The sequence below is a fragment of the Anas platyrhynchos genome, chromosome 29 (assembly GCF_047663525.1).
Source record: "Anas platyrhynchos isolate ZD024472 breed Pekin duck chromosome 29, IASCAAS_PekinDuck_T2T, whole genome shotgun sequence".
NCBI classification, from domain to species: domain Eukaryota; kingdom Metazoa; phylum Chordata; class Aves; order Anseriformes; family Anatidae; genus Anas; species Anas platyrhynchos.
The window spans coordinates 2,124,207-2,142,883 of record NC_092615.1 but is presented as its reverse complement, the minus strand read 5'-3'; the positions used below and the strand labels follow the sequence as shown (position 1 = coordinate 2,142,883).

General features: G+C 38.6%; 1 protein-coding gene across 17 annotated transcripts in view; it reads left to right on the top strand.

Annotated features, from left to right (window-relative positions):
* Positions 1-18,156, top strand: part of MYO9B (myosin IXB) — a 45,323-nt gene extending 27,167 nt beyond the window's left edge. For 6 of the 17 annotated variants that reach the window (XM_027472348.3, XM_027472346.3, XM_021278440.4 and 3 more), the window contains 28 exons: positions 131-220; positions 1,260-1,370; positions 2,544-2,583; positions 3,056-3,178; positions 3,642-3,722; positions 3,903-4,013; positions 4,549-4,671; positions 5,169-5,318; positions 5,433-5,599; positions 5,969-6,919; positions 7,427-7,493; positions 7,857-7,987; positions 8,421-8,578; positions 8,700-8,890; positions 9,319-9,417; positions 9,923-10,099; positions 10,593-10,634; positions 11,222-11,333; positions 11,769-11,839; positions 12,312-12,504; positions 12,793-12,921; positions 13,546-13,651; positions 14,046-14,177; positions 15,314-15,437; positions 15,914-15,961; positions 16,447-16,586; positions 16,976-17,103; positions 17,245-18,156. In XM_027472348.3, the coding sequence (XP_027328149.3) occupies positions 131-220; positions 1,260-1,370; positions 2,544-2,583; positions 3,056-3,178; positions 3,642-3,722; positions 3,903-4,013; positions 4,549-4,671; positions 5,169-5,318; positions 5,433-5,599; positions 5,969-6,919; positions 7,427-7,493; positions 7,857-7,987; positions 8,421-8,578; positions 8,700-8,890; positions 9,319-9,417; positions 9,923-10,099; positions 10,593-10,634; positions 11,222-11,333; positions 11,769-11,839; positions 12,312-12,504; positions 12,793-12,921; positions 13,546-13,651; positions 14,046-14,177; positions 15,314-15,437; positions 15,914-15,961; positions 16,447-16,586; positions 16,976-17,103; positions 17,245-17,690 (4,441 nt within the window). In that variant the 3' untranslated portion in view covers positions 17,691-18,156. Of the gene's footprint in view, positions 1-130; positions 221-1,259; positions 1,371-2,543; positions 2,584-3,055; positions 3,179-3,641; positions 3,723-3,902; positions 4,014-4,548; positions 4,672-5,168; positions 5,319-5,432; positions 5,600-5,968; positions 6,920-7,426; positions 7,494-7,856; positions 7,988-8,420; positions 8,579-8,699; positions 8,891-9,318; positions 9,418-9,922; positions 10,100-10,592; positions 10,635-11,221; positions 11,334-11,768; positions 11,840-12,311; positions 12,505-12,792; positions 12,922-13,545; positions 13,652-14,045; positions 14,178-15,313; positions 15,438-15,913; positions 15,962-16,446; positions 16,587-16,975; positions 17,116-17,244 lie in introns of all 17 variants that reach the window. The other 11 variants (XM_072029172.1, XM_027472354.3, XM_072029171.1 and 8 more) reach the window with 9 other exon arrangements.
* Positions 18,157-18,677: the final 521 nt, after the last annotated feature.

Genomic DNA, 18,677 nt, shown 5'->3' with positions numbered 1-18,677 from the left:
GGTTTTTGCAGGCTTAGAATTTATTAGGAGGTAGGACAAGCCCTACAGAAGTGGGCTCCGCACGTTGTTCTGTATAGGCATATATGCCCTTCTGTAGAATATTTAGGTTTTATACATGTTCCTTTTGCAGCTGCTCAATGCTTGATTTCTCATTTGATTGTTCTGAGGATTTCGATATAAATGCTTTTGAAGACATCATTTCTTTTTATGAAAACAAGAAGTAAGTAGAAATAGGCCTGGGCTTAAAGGCCAGGGAGGCACATTCCTGGACAGAGTAACCTTCTGAGCATGCTCTGTGTAAAAGTGAAGACATGGAGCATAATACACATCAAGTAATGACTTCATACTGCTTCGTAATTACTTTGCCCTACACAGCCTCTGTCACTTGAGGCAGCCAAGAACTAAAGATGCAATTCAGGCTTGGTCACAGTTTAATGTATCTGTTTCTTTGCAATATCTTAAAACAAAATCTTGATATTCTAAAAATGTTCAGAGATATCAGGGGAAACAAGTAACCGTCTCTGAGACTTGTTACTGCCTCTTTGAGCAGCTCAGAAAGGTGATAGCATCTAACAGTCAAAAGTGACTCTTATGCTTCTGTTATTTTTGGTTTGTGCCTCTCTGGAGAGTAAAGAAGGTAAGTTCTCTGCCAAGACTCCACAAGCATGGTGCATGCTTAAAATAATGGAATCAGCCACAAATTAGGAACCATCCCAGGCTTACTTTGAAAAGCTAAACGTGTAAATAAGTTTGAAATGGATATTAAAGAAAAAAGTCAATATAATTAAATTTCAAATATTCTATAGTGGCTAGTTTCTAACTTGCTAGACTCATGGCACTCTGCTTATGCAGTCTCATTTTAGTAGTCAAATATGTATATAAATATTTAGTGCTTGCTTGTAGAGAAGCCTGTATTTGTCTACCTGAAAAGGCTTCTTAGCTTAGTAGAAAGGTCCGTTGCACATGAAGTAAATTCTCCTCTGTGTATTCAGAATTGATGACTTAAGAATTTACATGTAAAGGTAGAATTAGAAAGTAACTTAATATGTGACCCTTGTAACTGAATTTTAGGGCACTAACAAAGTAGAAAGTGCTGACTTGACATCATAATCATTCGTGTTTAGGAAAAAGTAGTCTGGGATTGACCTGCTGCTGTTTGGAGCACACTTGGTGATGGGATCTCTTGTTTAACTCCTGTTTTCTCCTTCATGGCCATATGTCTTTGTTTGCTATCTTTCTTTTGCTGTGAATCGTTTTAGAGACATGCATGAACAAATCATCGCAAGTATAAAAGGACTTCCATGGCAGGGAGATGATCCCTGTAAGCTGCTTCGGTCACTCAATCGACTTCAACACCGCTCCCACTTCATGTGAGTTCTGGTGCTCTAGGTGTTGCTTTGAAAGTGCAACCATAACCAAGCAGTTATTCCAGCCCATAAAATATATACTCATCCCAAGCTTGTTTTCTGCAAAAATCAAACAACAATTAAGAACAAAATAATTTCTTCTAAAAATATAAAGACTACAGAGTGTGCTTTGTTGCTGCCTTTGCATATGCTGACAGTTAAGCCTGTTGACAGTTAGGTAGTGCAAGTTTGCTGTGAAGCTTCTGACAATGAAACCTCTCAAGCTAAATCTAATAATATCCTGAATTTCAGGAAATTATTAGATTTGTCAGTGCTATGCATGTTCCTGAGTTAAGACTCTTTACCTGTGTGCAGCTATGCATGTATAAGAAAATCAGTCTGTGGTCTCTTGTATAATAAGTAAATGTAAACAAGTTTTCTACTTCAAAAAGGGTTTAAAGGAAGACCCAGGGAACTACAGGCCAGTCAGTCTCACCTCTGTGCCTGGCAAGATCACGGGGCAGATCCTCTTGAAAACTGTTTTAAGGCACTTGTGAAATAAGATGGGTGACAGCCAACACGGCTTCGCTAAGTGCAAATTTTGAGCCAGACAAATCTGGTGGCCTTCTACCATGGGGTTACAGAATTCATGGGTAGGGGAAGAGCAACTGGTATTACCTACTGAGACTTGTGCAAAGTATTTGACGCTGCCCCCTATGATAGCTTTGTCTCTCAATTAGAAAGACATGGATTTGATGGATGGACCACTGTGGGCAAGGAATTGGCTGGATGGTTTCACTCAAAGAGATTGCGGTCAATGACTCGTTGTCCAAGTGAACCTCATGAGGTTCAACAAGGCTAAGTGCATGGTCCTGGCAATCCTAAGCACAAATATATGTGTGTGAAACAAAGAGCTACACAAAAGTACAGGTTTTAATAGCTTTAACTTCAGAGCTTTCATTTTTGAAAGCTTCCAGTACCTAAAGTTTTATTAAAAAAAAAAAAAAAATCTTGTTGCGAAGCAGTTTGCATTTCTTGCATTGATCATATGTAAGAGGCTCTGCATGAACATGCCCTGATGTTGTGCCCATTTTCTTCTATCCTTCATCTTGCCTCATAAATTGCACCAATTTATGGCTTGCTGGAATAACCAAAATCATGTGTATTTTTTCATAATGATCTTTAATATTTTAACAGGAAGAGTAGAGGTATCAAACAAAAGCAGATCATTCCCAAGGTAAGGTTATTCCATAAACTGATTTCTCACTTGTTTTTTTTATGTTGTGATTATTCATTTTGATTGACAGAACTGACTTCAGAAAATACTCTTTTGTGGTGTAGGGAAGTCTTATTTATCCTTTAAAACTTCAGTTTTCACAGTCAGAAGGCTATGTAAATGTTCACTTTTATAAGAAGATCTGAACAGAAAAAAATTGTGAATTGTCATTTGTTTCATTAGACTAGGGATGTGATAAATACATAAAGCAATTTTTAATCAAGTCATGGAAGACAAACTAATTATGTAGCTTAGCGGATACTCTTGGGGCAATTTAAGATGAAACAGTCTTGAAGTGTAACATGTACATTGTATATGGAGCTAGGCAGTTTCATTCAGCAGTAGGTTTTATCTTATTTTAATGCAGACAGAAATATTTCCACTTCAGTTAAGAGACTTACACTTTATGTTGATTATGAATTTCTTTTTCTAGAACTTGTTGGATTCCAAATCTCTGAAGCTCATAGTAAGCATGACTCTACATGATCGAACTACAAAATCCCTCTTGCACTTGCACAAAAAGAAGAAACCCCCTAGCATAAGCGCGCAGTTCCAGGTAGGTGACTGAGGTGGTAAACGCCTCTAGGTGCACTCTGACCTCATGAGAACAGGCCTTCTTGGCAATCTAGGCTGATCTTGCTTGTAAAACCAAAATGTTTTTTACTGTTAGGATTTATTTGAAATATGCTTAGTTACTTTAATAAAGTTAGGCTGCAATTAAAGATTATCATTATGCTATGAAATGTGTTAGTTCTTTGTACAATTAGCACTAGATCTGCATATGAGGCTACTTTAACAGAATAGGCATTAATGCACTTTTCATTATCCTGGGAAAGGTAAAAACAAGTGCACAAATCCCCTGTGCAGTATGTAAGAAATTCCATATTGGATGAATTAGGATTTGTATAGCTATTGGACCTGAAAAAAACTTATTTCTGAGGAAGGAGCTGTATCGTTGTCAAGTGTAAATCGAAATGCTGACATACAGAGGAAAAATACTTTTGAATATTTCATTTCAGACTTCACTTAATAAATTACTGGAGACACTGGGGAAGGCTGAGCCGTTCTTCATCCGTTGTATCCGCTCCAATGCTGAGAAGGTAAGACTGCCCTAAGAATTGAGCTGATGTAAGTGCTGTGCACCCAGATCTTCTAGCCCTGTAATATCTCTTCTGACTTGTTCGCTGTCACTTTGTGTAAAGGTGAAAGGTAACCATGTTTACTGTTTCTACTGAACAGAAGTAGGCATTTTTTAGCTGTTGACTTATGTTCTTTTTCAGAAAGAGATGCTTTTTGATGAAAGCTTGGTGCTTCAACAGTTAAGGTACACTGGCATGCTTGAAACCGTGCGAATCAGAAGATCTGGCTACAGTGCCAAGTATACGTTCCAGGTATGTGAGGAACTGGAAGTGGATTGTGCTGTCAGAAATGTTGGCTGCTGTTGGAAAAACATGCATTGACTCAGTCTTTTGTGTCTATTCATGAGAAGCTTGGGGTGAACTGTAAAAATTCATTATAGTTTTGACAGAGCTACATGATGACAAGATGTAGTCTAAACTATTGTGTGAGTCATCTGCCAGTATGTTGTTTTATTGGTTTCATGAAGGAAAGCATTCCCAGTCTTGCGTTGCATGTATAAGCAATCAGCGCTGCTCATTGTCTCCATACGTTAATTAGTTTTCTATAGAATACTTCGTGCTTGTGGCTTTATAGATCATGTATAGGTGATCTTTACCTTTAGTTGGAGAATGCACGAAGCCTGCATTTTACAAGATGAGGGGGAAAAAAAGCTCAATTTGGAATAAATAATTATTTTCATATCCGTATAGCTCAGATGTCTTAGCTTAATTGTAGAAATCTAGTTGAAACTCTAAACTTGTGAATTGACTTTTAACTCTGATCCTTTGCTGTCTCTGTATTTCACAGGAATTCATAGATCAGTTTCAGGTGCTACTTCCCAAAAATGCCAGAGCCTCTAAGGAAGACATTTTTGCTTATTTGAATAAACTACAACTGGATAAAAACTACTGTCAAATAGGGAAGACCAAGGTCTGTGAAACTTCCCATAATAAAATAAGAAATGCTTATGTACACTGTATTCAGTGCAGTTCATTTACAAGTGTTCTTTTCTGTGGTTCATGTTTAAGTAATGTGTTTTTAACTGTTGTAAATGTTGACACAGATGTTAGTAGTTATTTATTGTATATTGTCCTTGGTTTTGATGCCAATCTGTCTTTCAAACAATATAGCACAATTCTGTATTTTAAAGGCATCAGTTTTAGAAAATCGTTGCTATTAGTATTTGTCAAAAAGGGCGATGTTTTCATTTTAGAAGGGTTCTCTGATTTGAATACTGCAAGTACGTGTTTATATATTATAGTCCTAACACTGAGATTTCTTTAAAAAGAAAAAAAAAAAAAGACTTTTGCAAGTGCTAATTGCTGTCAACTGCTAAGATTTGCTTCAGTAGTTAAGTCATTCTCATTTTTTAACTTGCAGAAATATGCCTTAGCTGTTTGTTGATGAGCTTTTCTTTAACTGAGCAGGTTTTTATGAAAGAGGCTGAACGGCAGATACTACAGGAAACACTACACAAGGAAGTGATCAGAAAAATCATTCTTCTTCAGAGCTGGCTCAGGATGGTTTTAGAAAGGAGACGCTTTCTCCGAACACGGCAAGCAGCAATTGTTTTACAGGTATCTTTGAGAATTACCAATCTCTTTTTCCTAAAAAGAAACAAACTCCCCACCCCAAGTAGCATTCCCCACTTTGGTGTGCTCCTCCTTCACTTCAGAAATATCCCTTCTTAGGCTTGCTGGCGTTCCCGCTGTGTTAGGAGGTCACTGCAAAGGAATAATGCTGCTGTTTATATTCAGTCAGTATGGCGAAGATACAGGGAGCAAAAATATTACCTTCAGCAGAAGAAGAGAATTTGTCTCGTGCAAGCCATGGTGAGAGGGCATCTTCAGCGTAAGAGGTAAATAAAGAGGAGCAGAATGACATAAAAACATGTGTTTTAACCACTTAATTATATGACTATGTCTCCAAGTTCAGTTGTGTGTGATACTTGACCTGGTAATAGCTGTCTAGTTGTTTACCATGTGATCCTGCAGTCAGGATCAAATGGCTAGTGGTATGTGGAACCTGGTTAAGCCCTTAGTACATGAGAATTATTCAACTGAGCTGCATTGATGCATGTGAGTGCTTATAACCAGTCCTCCATGCTGTCATACTGTGAAAATATATTTGTACTTAAAGTCTATATTGTTTTTTAGGCTCTGTTTAAACTGGTGGGTATTTTTCTTGACTGCTGTGCATTAAACTACGTGTATTTTCATCTTAACAGATTTCAGAAAATGGCTATAGAAAAGCAAAAAGCTGAAGAAGAACAGAGAAAAATGCATGAAGCTCTAGACAGAGAGAATGATATGAGCAAGGATGAAGGCAATGAGCCAGCAACAGATCAATTGCCTGTGAAACATGAGTCAGAGCCGGAAGAAGCTGTTGGGGGTAAAGACGAAGCTCCAAATGAGCAAGCTGAAAACCTAAGCTCATCTGAAAAAGCCACGTTACCTCAGAAGAACATGACAGAGGGCACTGAGAAAGTAACGAACAGCCGGGAGAAACGTGAATTCCGCCGGCAGAGGGGGCTGGAACATAATGAGCTACAAAATAAGCACGTCCTGCTTTCCTTTGAAGGAGCAGCTTTAACGTGCCATGAGGAACAAACCTCTTCTGAAGAGGCCCTGGAAACTGTTCCAGACCCAAAAATATCCACAGAACAAGATGCTCTCCTTCAAGGAAGTAGTGTGGAAGAAAAGAGTCCAAATGAAGAAAAAGCCATTTTGGACACACTACCCTCAAGCGAGATAAAAGAAAGTAGTTCTATTCCTGAGCAACCACCTGCATCAGAAGTAGGAAAAGTAGATAAGACAGTTGATAGAGTGGAAGCAGAAGGGAACCAAAATAACCTGTTAAAAGGCAGCCAAAGCTGTCCTGAAAGGCCAACAAATCTTGCACTGAACCTTGAAAACACATTTTCTGCTACTGGGAGCTCTCAAACTCCAACTGAAGGTTGGGCAGATAAAAATAAACGTCTTGTTCAGAAGGCAACCAAAGATCTGGATAGTCCTACTTCTTCTAATATCCAGAGATATGTGGATGACCCAGGGAAACTGAAGTACAAGAGAGAAAAGTGGAAAGGAAAGAGACAGTCTGATGCTGGGCAGAATGACATGCTGAGCCAGTCTTTGGATGGAAGAACACGTGCAGATCAGTCTCCTCAGGATCCGTTGGCGTAAGGGCAGCTTCCAAGTTATTTTGACTTTTTCAGGCAACAGCGATCTGTAATATTTCAGAATAGGTGGAGAACTGATAATCCAGTACATCTGGCTATGTTATGGGAGAAAACAGAGCAATGAACAAGTGCTGCTTCATCCCCAGTCCCCAGTTCTGTAGTTGAGTCTGTGTGGGTAGAACGTTTTCAGAAGCTAACAAAAGATACAAAGCCTGCCTTGACAAATTGAGATAGAGAGTCAGAGCTTCAGTTGAATTAGTGTATGGAGTTTATTTGTATGTCTATTTTGTCCACTAGAAACAGTTTGTAAGCATGATCATTCTGTTATGACAGGAAATCTGACATACCCTTTTTCTTTATTTTTGCATTTAAAAGTGAGTCGCAAGCATTTATAAGGATTCTCTCTCAGAGGTAACATTGTTGTAGGGGTTATTTAAAATCTGATAAGTATTAGGCTACAGGCTTCAATAAAACACATGTTCTGAAGCTAATCTTGTAACATTGCAGAAAGAAGGGGACTTCATCTTCATTAAATGATCTCTCAACGTTGGCCCAGTCTGTTGCTATGAATCAGGTACAGTTGCCATCATGCATACTTATGTTTAATTATCCTCATTTATGAAGTTTAAAGATCTGTGAATAATTGACTATAGTGTGTTCTGTATGCCTCGATTCCTTTCAAGTTGATATTCAGCTTGATATCTATGTAAAAGAATCTCACTAGCAAATGGACAATTCAAAAACTTAATTTTTAACAAGTAGACTCTTAAAGCATAAAATATGCTTGGATCTTGTTTTAGTAAGCTAATATCTATTAACTGAAGTGTTTTATTTTGCAATGGCAAACTTTTTCTACCATTCCGTTTTTTAAAACCACTTATAGAATCTCTTTCAATCATTTTGTAGTTTATAGACTTTCTTCTTCTCTCTACTGTAGCAATCACCAGATACGATAGAAGAAGAAAAAGGCAACAAGAAATCTCCTTTGCAAAAGAAGCCCAGTGACCTCTTACCTACCACAGATTCAGCTGTTTCCATGCAGCCAGCAAGTCAGCAAATAGATGCCAAGTATGTACTCTGGGTGTGACTATGGGCTATCCTTAAGAAAATGAAAAAAGGAAGCTTTCCCCTGGTACTTGAATTGTGCATCTCAAGAGCATGCCTGTGGAGAGATGTATTTACATCAGCTACACAAGTGGCTGTGTTGCTGGCTGACTTGATCTTCATGTTGACATAAGTGTGATATCTGACACTGTTGAGGAACAGATTCTCTGCTTCTTGCATAACACTTGTCTTTTAACAAGTTCTTTTTAACTTAAGCAACATACAGACTCAGATCAAAGGTCCAGGTACTGTACTGTCATCTCGATTTAGGAATAAGACACTGGGGAAAAGCTTAAGAACACAGTAAGGTTGGCCTTAGAGTAAATATCCACAAGAGAGGTTATTCTATTGTGAAATAGTTTCTCTTGTGACAAGGTTGCATTTGCTTTATGTTCAGGTCTGCTTTCAAAAGTCCACTGCGTAGACTTTTGGGGAAAAAGCCAGACAAGAAAATTCCAAAGGAGTATCCTGATGTGATTGATGAAGGTGACGGACTCTCTCTTACATCTTGTATCCTGTTTCCAGAAACAGGAGGATCACAGAAGGTTTCGGAAGGTGATTTTCTTTGATTTGATCCCCATCTTGCTAATATATTTTCTGTAATGTTTTGGGTACTGAGAGAACAAGTACTGTAGAATTCAGTTCTCTTGCCTTAGAATAAAAATTTCTTTCTCAGCTTCTTCTGGACAGCCGAGTCGTCTCCAGGCAGGGGAGCGCCATGTGAAGGAGAGCAGTAAAACAAAGAAGAACCGTACTATCAAGATCAGCAAGATCTCAAGTGTGTCTCAGAATTGGCGAGCTTCCATGGTCCGTGAGATTGCAAACGCCAATGAACTGAAACATCTTGATGAGTTCCTTCTAAACAAGGTAAAATGCACTCAACTGTGATAAAATTCAGGTCTGTGCTCATCGTTCGTGTGGAATTTTTTTACAATTACTTTTCTAGGTGCAAGGTTCTGTTATGATTTAAAGCAAAGGGGAATTGATTTGGTAGCCTGAATGAATTGAGTTTGTTCAATTCATTCTTCCCATTCCTTCCTTTGAGCCTTTGCATTTGTTATATTACAATAAATCCAGGTGACATTTGTTAGTCCTTTGTTTGTTTGCAAACTTCCTTGTAAGGAGGTAGAGAGTTCTTCAGAGCCTAACTCCTCTTTTCGTATCATCACAGTGCATTAGGAAATGATGTTTTAGATAATTGTAATGGTCATAAATGATTCAGCCTGATAACTGTAAAACAAGAACAAAACAGTGTTAAGGTAATGAAACTTGATGCAGGTATATTTGTGTTTCAGATCAATGATTTGCGCTCCCAGAAGTCTGGTGTTGAATGTTTGTTTTTTGAAGCCACAGAGAAATTTAGAGGAAATATCAAGACCATGTACTCTGCTCCTGTAAGTAGTAAATCTCAGTAAAGTGAAAAATTGATAGTTAATAAATTAATCGAGGGTACTGTTTAAATGTTTTACCTACTGCTCTGTAACAAAGCAATTCTTAGCACAGAATTCAAAGCTGAATGTTAAACTCGAGAAAAGAATATAACAGTTCTGATGTAGTCTTAAGCAGACTGTTTAGTTTTCCTTTTGTTCATTCAGTTGTAACTTATTTTTAGAATGCCTGGGTTTTGCTGTCCTCAGCCTCTTCATGTTGCTGTATTTAATCACCAAAGAGAGTTGCCAACACCTTTTCCAATCTTCTTCCATCTCAGCCTTGTCTCAGCCAAGTAGTGCCCTTCTACAGTGTAGTAGGGAAGTATGCTAATTTGTTTCTGTCACGGGCTGTTATACTTTAATCATGAGCAGACTTTCTCACCTCTGAACTTGAACACTTAAAAATCTGTAACTGTATCAACAGTATCTGTAAAGACGATCTTCTGAGTAATATTTTTTTCGTCTCTAGAATGGGCAAATCCATGTTGGCTACAAGGATCTGGTGGAAAATTACCAGCTTCTAGTTACAAATCTGGCCAAAAAAAGGGAAGAGAAAGAAGTCAAGCTGGTTTTGAATCTTTTCCAATCCCTTCTGGATGAATTCATCAGAGGATATGCGAAAAAAGAGGAATCTGAACAGCCCAAGGTATAAAACCTACTCTGCAACTGACTTGTGGGATGACTATAAACAATGTTACTCTCCTTGGGTAAAGAACCTGTGTTACCTCAGAAAGCTTTTCAATGACTTCATCCTTCGTTATATGGGAAATGTTTTCCATACACAACTCATATGCATTACAAATTTTGAATGCTGATACATTATTATGGAGCTGTTCATTATTTGACTTGCTTTTAATATTTTCAAAATCTTAAAATGTTTTTGCATTTTATTTGGTAAAAACTTAAGTGTTCTCTGAAGATTTTGGAGGTGAAATTGCCTTGTCATCAGGCTATGAGCTCAACTGACTTTTAGGAAGTTCACAGTCAGCATGAGCTCAGGAAAGCCTCATATAAGTTGAAGCTGCAGTGCGGTGTCTAATATCTGGAGGTGGAGTGGAGTCTGGTAAACTGAATAGGGAAAAAAGGGAATGAAATTTCTGGATTTCAAATGCTAACATCAGTTCTGTACTTCACTGCAGCAAACCAAAGCCCAGAAGAAGAAACGAAAACAAGATCGTTCAGTAAGTACTTCTCTTTTTCGATATTCTGAGTCCTCAGCTGTACTGAAAGAACACAGTGGAAACACTCTTTAAAGAGCTTGGCTTTTGTACAGAAGTTCTGTTTCTCTTTGCTGTATAAATCACTTAACTTGTATATGAAAGGATGACACTATAAAACTCTTAAAAATTCTGAAAGTGTTTCCAAAAATCAAAGATCTTGCTTATGCAGGGATCAGTGGTACTCTAGCATCTTGATTGTCCGTAGCATCTTTCTCAGTCATGGAACTGTACATGTATAAAGCTAGCTATAGTTTGTTATTAATATTTTAGCAGTTGGATAAAGTATTGTGCTGCTGAACTTTAACAAGGGTAGGAGGTCAGTTACAAAATGACCCAGCAAACCCAACTTCCTTAGGCTAGGGTGAAATTTGGTTTCAAGGTCAAAGCCATCAGCTGTATTTGCAAAAAGAAAAGTCGAAAATCTAAGATAGGGTATGTAGGTTTGGGTTGTTTGTTTGTTTTGTTTTGTTTAAAATTAAAAAAAAAAAAAAGGCGGGGGGGGAGGAAGCAGGGATGAAGTCCATTAGATTCTCCCTGTCTCCCACCAGATTGAAGAACATAATGGCCATGTATTCACAAACTACCAAGTGAGCATTCGGCAGTCATGTGAACACTGCTCATCCTACATCTGGCCCATGGAAAAGGCCTGTCTCTGCAGTGGTAAGTGGAAAAAAAAATCATTCTTACCACGTGCTTTATAAAATCACCAGTCTCAGGTTGCACCAGGGGAAGTTTAGATTGGATATTGGGAAGAATTTCTTCACAGAGAGGGTGGTCAAGCATTAGAACAGGCTGCCCTGAGAAGTGGTGGAGTCCCTGTCTCCAGAGGTATGTAAGAGAGGTGTGGACATGGAACTAAGGGACGTGGTTTAGTTATTGGACTCAGCAGGTTGGGTTGATGGTTGGACTTGATGATGCTGAAGGTTTTTTGCAACCTAAATGATTCTATGAAAGCATAGTTTCCTTATAACTTTGACCAATAGAGATTGAGTCTTACTGAGCATTATGTGCAGGTTATATAATAAGAGAATAAAACAAGGTACTTAGCACTGTAACATGATTTGGGATGTTTGTAACAATTGTTATTCTCTGCAGTTTGCAAGTTGATTTGTCACAAGAAGTGCATGTCCAAAATCCAGAGCAGCTGTACATCCTGTGGGAAAAAGGTAAGAACTATAGATCTGGAGTGCCATACCGTGATACTGCAGGTGATGCATGCAAAATACTGTCTTTTTTGCTCAGCAAATAAAAATCAGATGTCCAGAAACTGAATAAACTTTTATTAAATAGTTAAGTTCCTTTCTATGTTTGCATATAGTCAAAGCCAGGCCCAGCAGTTGTAGAAATGGAACATTCTTCTTAAAGGTGATAATTAAGCTAATTTCTAAACAACTCCTTTAGAGTGTGTGCTGTGTTAGGCAAACTGTTTAAAATAAAAAATCCTTCAGTGTACCATACAGCTTCTTTACTGCTTGCCTTTGATCCTAAGGTATATTTCCTTACTAAAGCTTGTAGGAAGATAGAATAAAGCATTCAGCTTTTGCTTTCTGGACACGTAGCTTAATTATAACGTGAAATAATAGAATTTTCTAGCTTTGGGAACAGGCATTCACAGTGCTCAATCTGCATCAATTCCAGAATGAACAGGATACAGAACCACGTCACTTTGGAGTATGTGTGAGTTCTCTGACCAGTGAGAGAAATTCAGTCCCCGTTGTCATGGAGAAGTTGCTGGAGTATGTGGAGATGCATGGCCTCTACACAGAAGGCATTTACAGGAAATCAGGATCAGCAAATCGTATGAAGGAGCTGAAGCAGTTGTTGCAAGCAGGTCTGGCAATGTTGTCCACGCTTGACTTCCTTGCATGCCAGTTTTCTCTCTAACTCTTTTCTATTCTGAAAGCATCTGCCACTTAAGTGTTTGAAAAACAGCTTTTTGGTGGGCATATTTTCAATATAGAATTTATATTCCTTTTTCTGGCTGGCAAAAGCTACTCTAACATATAAGTGCCTATCAGCAGACTTCTTTTCTTTTTTTTTTCTGTCTGAGTTACCACTCAGTTGCCCATTGTATGCATCAGAGAAACGAACTACATTAAATAAAGACATTTCTTTTCAGATCCAAACTCAGTGAAACTGGAGAATTACCCTATTCACACTATTACGGGCATCCTTAAGCAATGGCTTCGGGAATTACCGGATCCGCTAATGACCTCGGCACAGTACAATGATTTTCTTCGTGCTGTAGGTAGGTTATAGAAATGCCTGAAGCAATTTTCTTTTTTTCCTTTATCTCAGTATTTACTTTGTAAAATAATCTCTAAGATGCTCTTGTTGGCTAAACAGCTTTCTTCCAGTTGATTTACAGCAATGATTTTAAACATTTCATGTTTGAAAAAAAAAAAAGGGGGGGGGGGGATTTTTCAGGGCATTGGTCCTCTAGCTTACATGCCCTTGCTTCAGAATTCCCTTTCTTGTAGCTGAATATCACTATACAATCTCTTTTTCAAAAGCCAGCAAGATTCTTAGTTTTTTTTTTTGTTCTCCTTGATGTTCTGGACTAGATCTAGATAGGTCTCCCTTAGATTCATTTACCTTCAGTGGCAGTAAGGCATCTTCAATATTGTTGGAGATCATGGTGCATCATCTCATGATTGCTAACAATAACAACAGCATCTGAAAAAGTAGGTAAATTGCGGTGCCATCAAGGCTATTTTAACATTCAGTTACACCAATTAGTAAGTGAAATGATATCTAAGAAATTTAACTCTTATCTATTGCAGAATGTTTGAGACAGTATCAGAAGGCGCTTGGCTCCTTTCCACTAGTGTTGCACAGCAATTAAAATTTTGTGCTTTCTCCCCTTGTGCAGAACTACCAGAAAAACAGGAGCAACTCTGTGCCATTTACAGCGTCCTTGAACAGCTTCCACAAGCAAATCATAACACCTTGGAACGACTCATCTTCCATCTAGTCAAGTAATGAGTTTAATTATTTCAGTTGGAAAACTCTGTGTGACTCGTTTGGGTTCTTAGCCTTCTAAAAGCCTAGCCCCCTTGAGTGAGTTGGTGTAGAGGTTGTATTGCTGGTTTAAAAATGAAAGAATTGAAGTTGATAGTTCTGCTTAAAAACAGACACATGCTTAACCTTAGTGGCTTTCTGTTCCTTTTTCTTATGCATGAAACCTTCTCTATTTAGTAGGTGTGAAATCAATTTAAAAACACTTATTTGTACTGTTGTATGTACTCAGTACCCGAGGAGCCTCCTTATATCTGTATTAGGGAACTAGCAAACTCTGGCAAAGTTTGACCAGATGGCTGATATTCGCTTGGCAAGTTTCGCTTAATTTTTTTTCTAAACATTGCATTTCAGAGTGGCTCTGATAGAAGATGTCAACCGTATGTCACCCAATGCCTTGGCCATTGTTTTTGCTCCGTGCCTCTTGCGTTGTCCTGATACCTCAGACCCTCTAACCAGCATGAAAGATGTTTCAAAAACAACCATGTAAGTTTTAGCAGCCTGCTGCAAAGTAGGCCTTCAAAACATGGTGAAAGGCTACTACTGACACCTGAGTTTGTTACAACCTTATTCACATCAAGCTGAGAAACTGAGGATTCTAAGTTACTGTATACTGGCTCTGCTAGTGCTGACAATTTGTATGTCTTTGTCTGAGTCCTTCCAACTGTCTCAAATTTACAAAGAATAAAATAGGATGTTTGTTAATAGGATTAGTTATTTGCCTAGTATTATGAAAGAGACAAAACTTCAGTGTAGCATAACTCTTCTAGCTGACAAAAACATGAGGAACTGTGGTTCAGTCTTAACTTTCATAATCTGTGTTTATATCAGATACTCATGTTAGAAAATGTTCCAACTAATTTTTTCCAGGACTTTTAAATTCACTGATGTATAAGTCTTATAAATTAGGTTTCTATCTTACATCAGCATAATATTTTGTCAGGGACTGTACACTAAGCATATACATCTTGTTGAGATACCCTACTGTTTGTTATGACTTGTATAAACTGACTCCTGCATACTTGGAAACCCCCTTCTGAGTTGTTATTTGGAAACCCCCTTCTGAGTTTTCATTGAATTGAAGAAGGTTCTGGCCTTGATCCCTTTTGTTCTCCTCACCCTCTAGCAGCTCTGGCTCTCTGAAGACTCACTGCATATCTGTCCTCCAATGAAAACAGTTTGGAAAATGACAGCTTTTTGTAACTTACCTATAGGGGCTTAGAGGTGGAAAAAGGCAGCTGCGGGATCATTTTGTATCTTAGAATCTGTACCAGCACAGGGAAATCATGCAGAGAAAACAGAAGCAGTTTACAGACATCACTATGGCTGCTCACTTGCCACTGTTGCGTGGAGTCAGCATTATAGGTTCTAGTTATTCCAGGCAGAGCATGTGCTGTTACTTGCAATGCTCTGTGTCCTGTTTTGCTTGCTGTGGTGGGTAGACTCTTCATCCTGCTATCATGCGGTGCTGCCCCTTGTAAAGCACCACTGGGAGAGTCTGATTGCAGACTGTGTGTGTGAGAAATATCCCCGAGACAGGAGAGGCATCTCATCCCACCATGGTTGTCCCCAGAGCTTTTATAGCATGAGACTGCTCAATAAACTCTTTCCCTTTTGTCCAGGTGTGTAGAGATGCTGATAAAGGAACAGATAAGGAAGTACAAGATAAAAATGGATGAAATAAATCAGCTGGAAGCAGCTGAAAGCATTGCTTTTCGACGACTCTCGTTGCTTCGGCAGAATACGGTAAGTTTTTGAAATAAACCACAGAACCACACCATCCAGCAGAAAGCATCCCACTAATTCTTTGGGAGGGGATGTGCTGCTTATTTTTCCTGTCCACCCTCTTTGATAAGTCAAAGACTAATTGTGAGAAGAGAAGAAAAGGGATTTGCACTTGCCCAAAACTGTAGGTGGCTGCTAAATATACAGCTGTACTGGAGTCTGTTTGATAATTAAGGGATGTGGGAGTGGGGGTCTGTTTTTATAGTGGTCTAAATCTATTTCCATATAATTAAATCAATAGAATTAAGATTGCGGAGTCTGTTGCATGGCAGAGGATTTCCTTCACTCCAGAGGTGGAGTGGACAAAAAGTATGTTGCATTCTATTAGGGCAAATATGCTTTATTTTTATTGTACTGTTTCAAAAAACAAATACCACCACCACCTCTGACTGCTCAGAAGTCACATTATAGTGAATTTGGTCTTTATCTCTCTCTAGCTCTGGCCTGTAAAACTTGGGTTTTCTTCCCCTTATGAGGGGATGCTGGTATGTACATTGCCTATGTTCAGAGTGCATGTTTTTTTTTTCTTATGGTACTATTGCATGACTAAACTTTCTACATGTGTTGTAACTTGGTTTGAAAAAACTCTTGAACAATGGAAATTGCATGTGTTGGTAAAACTTTCTCCCCTGACTGCATGCAGTGCTGCTGACCCGTTCTGCCTTGGCTCTGGTATTTTATAGATATGCTGAATATAACTTGTATTGGATGTAATAATTTGGCTTATAATTAACTGCTAAAATTAAGGTTAGTTTGGCAAATCAAACTACTATGCTTCAAAAAAGGTAACACACAGAAATCAGGTGAATAGAAAAACTATTACCTTTTGAAACACTTGTATGAGTAACTAACAGCTCTTCAATTCCACGAGCCTTTCATTTGTCCTACTCATTTGTCTTCCACCTTGGAACTAGCAGACAGTCAGGACTTGGGTAGCTTCTTATGACCAATTCATAAAACTGCCTTGCAGAGTAAAAGCCCACAGGTCAAAGGAAATGACAGTAGCAACTCAGAACTGGACTCACTGAATGAAGAAGAGGAGGTTTCTGAAGCTGATAACCGAGAAAAGGAGATTCTCATTGATCGCTTACAGTCGATAAAAGAAGAAAAGTAAGTAACAGCTTTGAAAACCCTTCATCTCTGCAGGACGTGCCCTTTTGTGGTTGGAGTTAATACAGACAGCAAAGCAGTATACTTTTCTCATAGAATCATTAAGGTTGGAAGAGACCTTCAAGATCTTCTGGTCCAACCATCTCCTGCCACCAATGTCACCCATTAAACCATGTCTCTGAATGATCTAGTTAATTATGTTATATAGGCCTTTATGAAGGTGAAAAGGAGAATGAGAAGGACTAGACAAGAAAATTATTATTTAATGACTCTATTCAGGATGGTTTACCTCTGAAATACGTACTGCTTAAATTTAAAAAAAATAAAAAAATATATATATATATCAGAGACATTATTTCTAGAGTGCTATGGTCTCTCTTTTGATGTAGGGAAGATATAACTTATCGGTTACCTGAGCTTGATCAGCGAGGCTCTGATGAGGAAAATGTAGACTCGGAGACCTCAGCAAGCACAGAGAGCCTGCTAGAGGAGAGAACAGGACGGATGGATACCGAAGGTCAGTATTAAGGTAGTGTGTGCTTTTTTTTATTCTACATATTTCACTGCATACAGCCAGCCAGGTGACCAGATGTTGTCTGGTCACAGCTGCTTATATCGAATTACATTTTTATGCTTTCAGTGTATTTTTTCTTTAAAGGAATTACACTTTCTGGATTACATTGCCGTGCTCAGAGCTCCACTATGCCTGCCAAAGACATTTGCAAAGTGCCTTCTCTTTTGCAAACCTATTCAAGCTCTTCCTCTGCATCCCTGGCTTCAAGACGCAGATTATCTTTAACGCTGTCCAAGATTAAAGTGCCCCGTCGAACTCCAGTGATGCCAACAGCAAATATAAAGCTTCCTCCTGGGATTTTCAAATGTACAGAATCTCAGGGAAGGATTTCAGCTAATGAAGAGTCTCAAATAGTGGTGAAACGAAGGGAGCAGCCAGCAAGGCGAACTGATAAAATCCACTCTGTATACATTGCACAAGGGTCTGCCGTGGCCCATGCTCAGGAACTTTTGAACGAATATGAACCAACAGCAAAAGTAAAACGGAGGTTTTCGGACCCTTACTCCCACATTCCCTGTACAGATGAATGAAATACTTAAGCTGTCTGGATTTTCAAAAGTTGACTGCAGCTTTGTTTTTAACCCTTTGGAGTCTGTGGACTTTTCATGTTCTTTTAAGTGGCTGCTGGGGAGACAGCCTGGAAACATGCAGTACTGTAAGGGTTAAGCAAGGTTGTTTAAAATAAATATGCTTCACTTTAAATTAAAACCCTGCAAGGAAGTAGAACGTAAAACTTATATTGAGTCAAATACATGGATTGAGTGTACAGGAAAAAAAATAATGTCCCCTGATTCTGCTGCCGTGCCTTTTTCCATTTGCCTTACAATGGACTCTAATGGGACCAACAGTGACTTTGCGTCAATGTGTGTTGCCTTAAATTTTTTATGTTTTTATGACAACTTTGTGTGGTTTACAAAACGGTTAATGTTGTAATAGCCTTAACGGAGACCAAAATGTATAAAAATGTTTATTAATACATTGCACTTTTTAAAAATACGTGTTAGTTTATCATTGTTCTTTTGCCAGTACCTGCTTTGTTTAGTGAACAAATTCTTAGATGGGAAGCCACTACTTTGAATTGCGTTTTCTTAGCACTTCAAATCATATTGGGAAAGCTCTCCACACAGGGGAAGCACAAATGGCAAAACTGGTGTCACCATGAAGTGTTTTGGTGCCCGTTGAGCCAAATTCACAGTCCAGCATAGAGCTCATGCTGTGCAGATACCTCAGCCCCTCACAATTTGTATCTGTGTGGTGAAATCCCTCAGGCCAAAGCACAGTAACACGTAAAAGGCTTTAAAGCAGAGCACCATACAAAAAGTTGTGGAATTGGTCTGAAGTGGGTGATGCTGGGTGCTGCTTCTCAAAGGTCAGAGTAGTGAGGGAAAAGCACTATCGCGGACGCTGTGTCGATGCCACCCTGCTGCTCGGACCTAGTAGGGGCTTGTGTGGTTGCGTGGGGAACATTTTTTGGTTTAGATGTGGGATTTTTTATTATTTTTTTTTTAATAAAAACA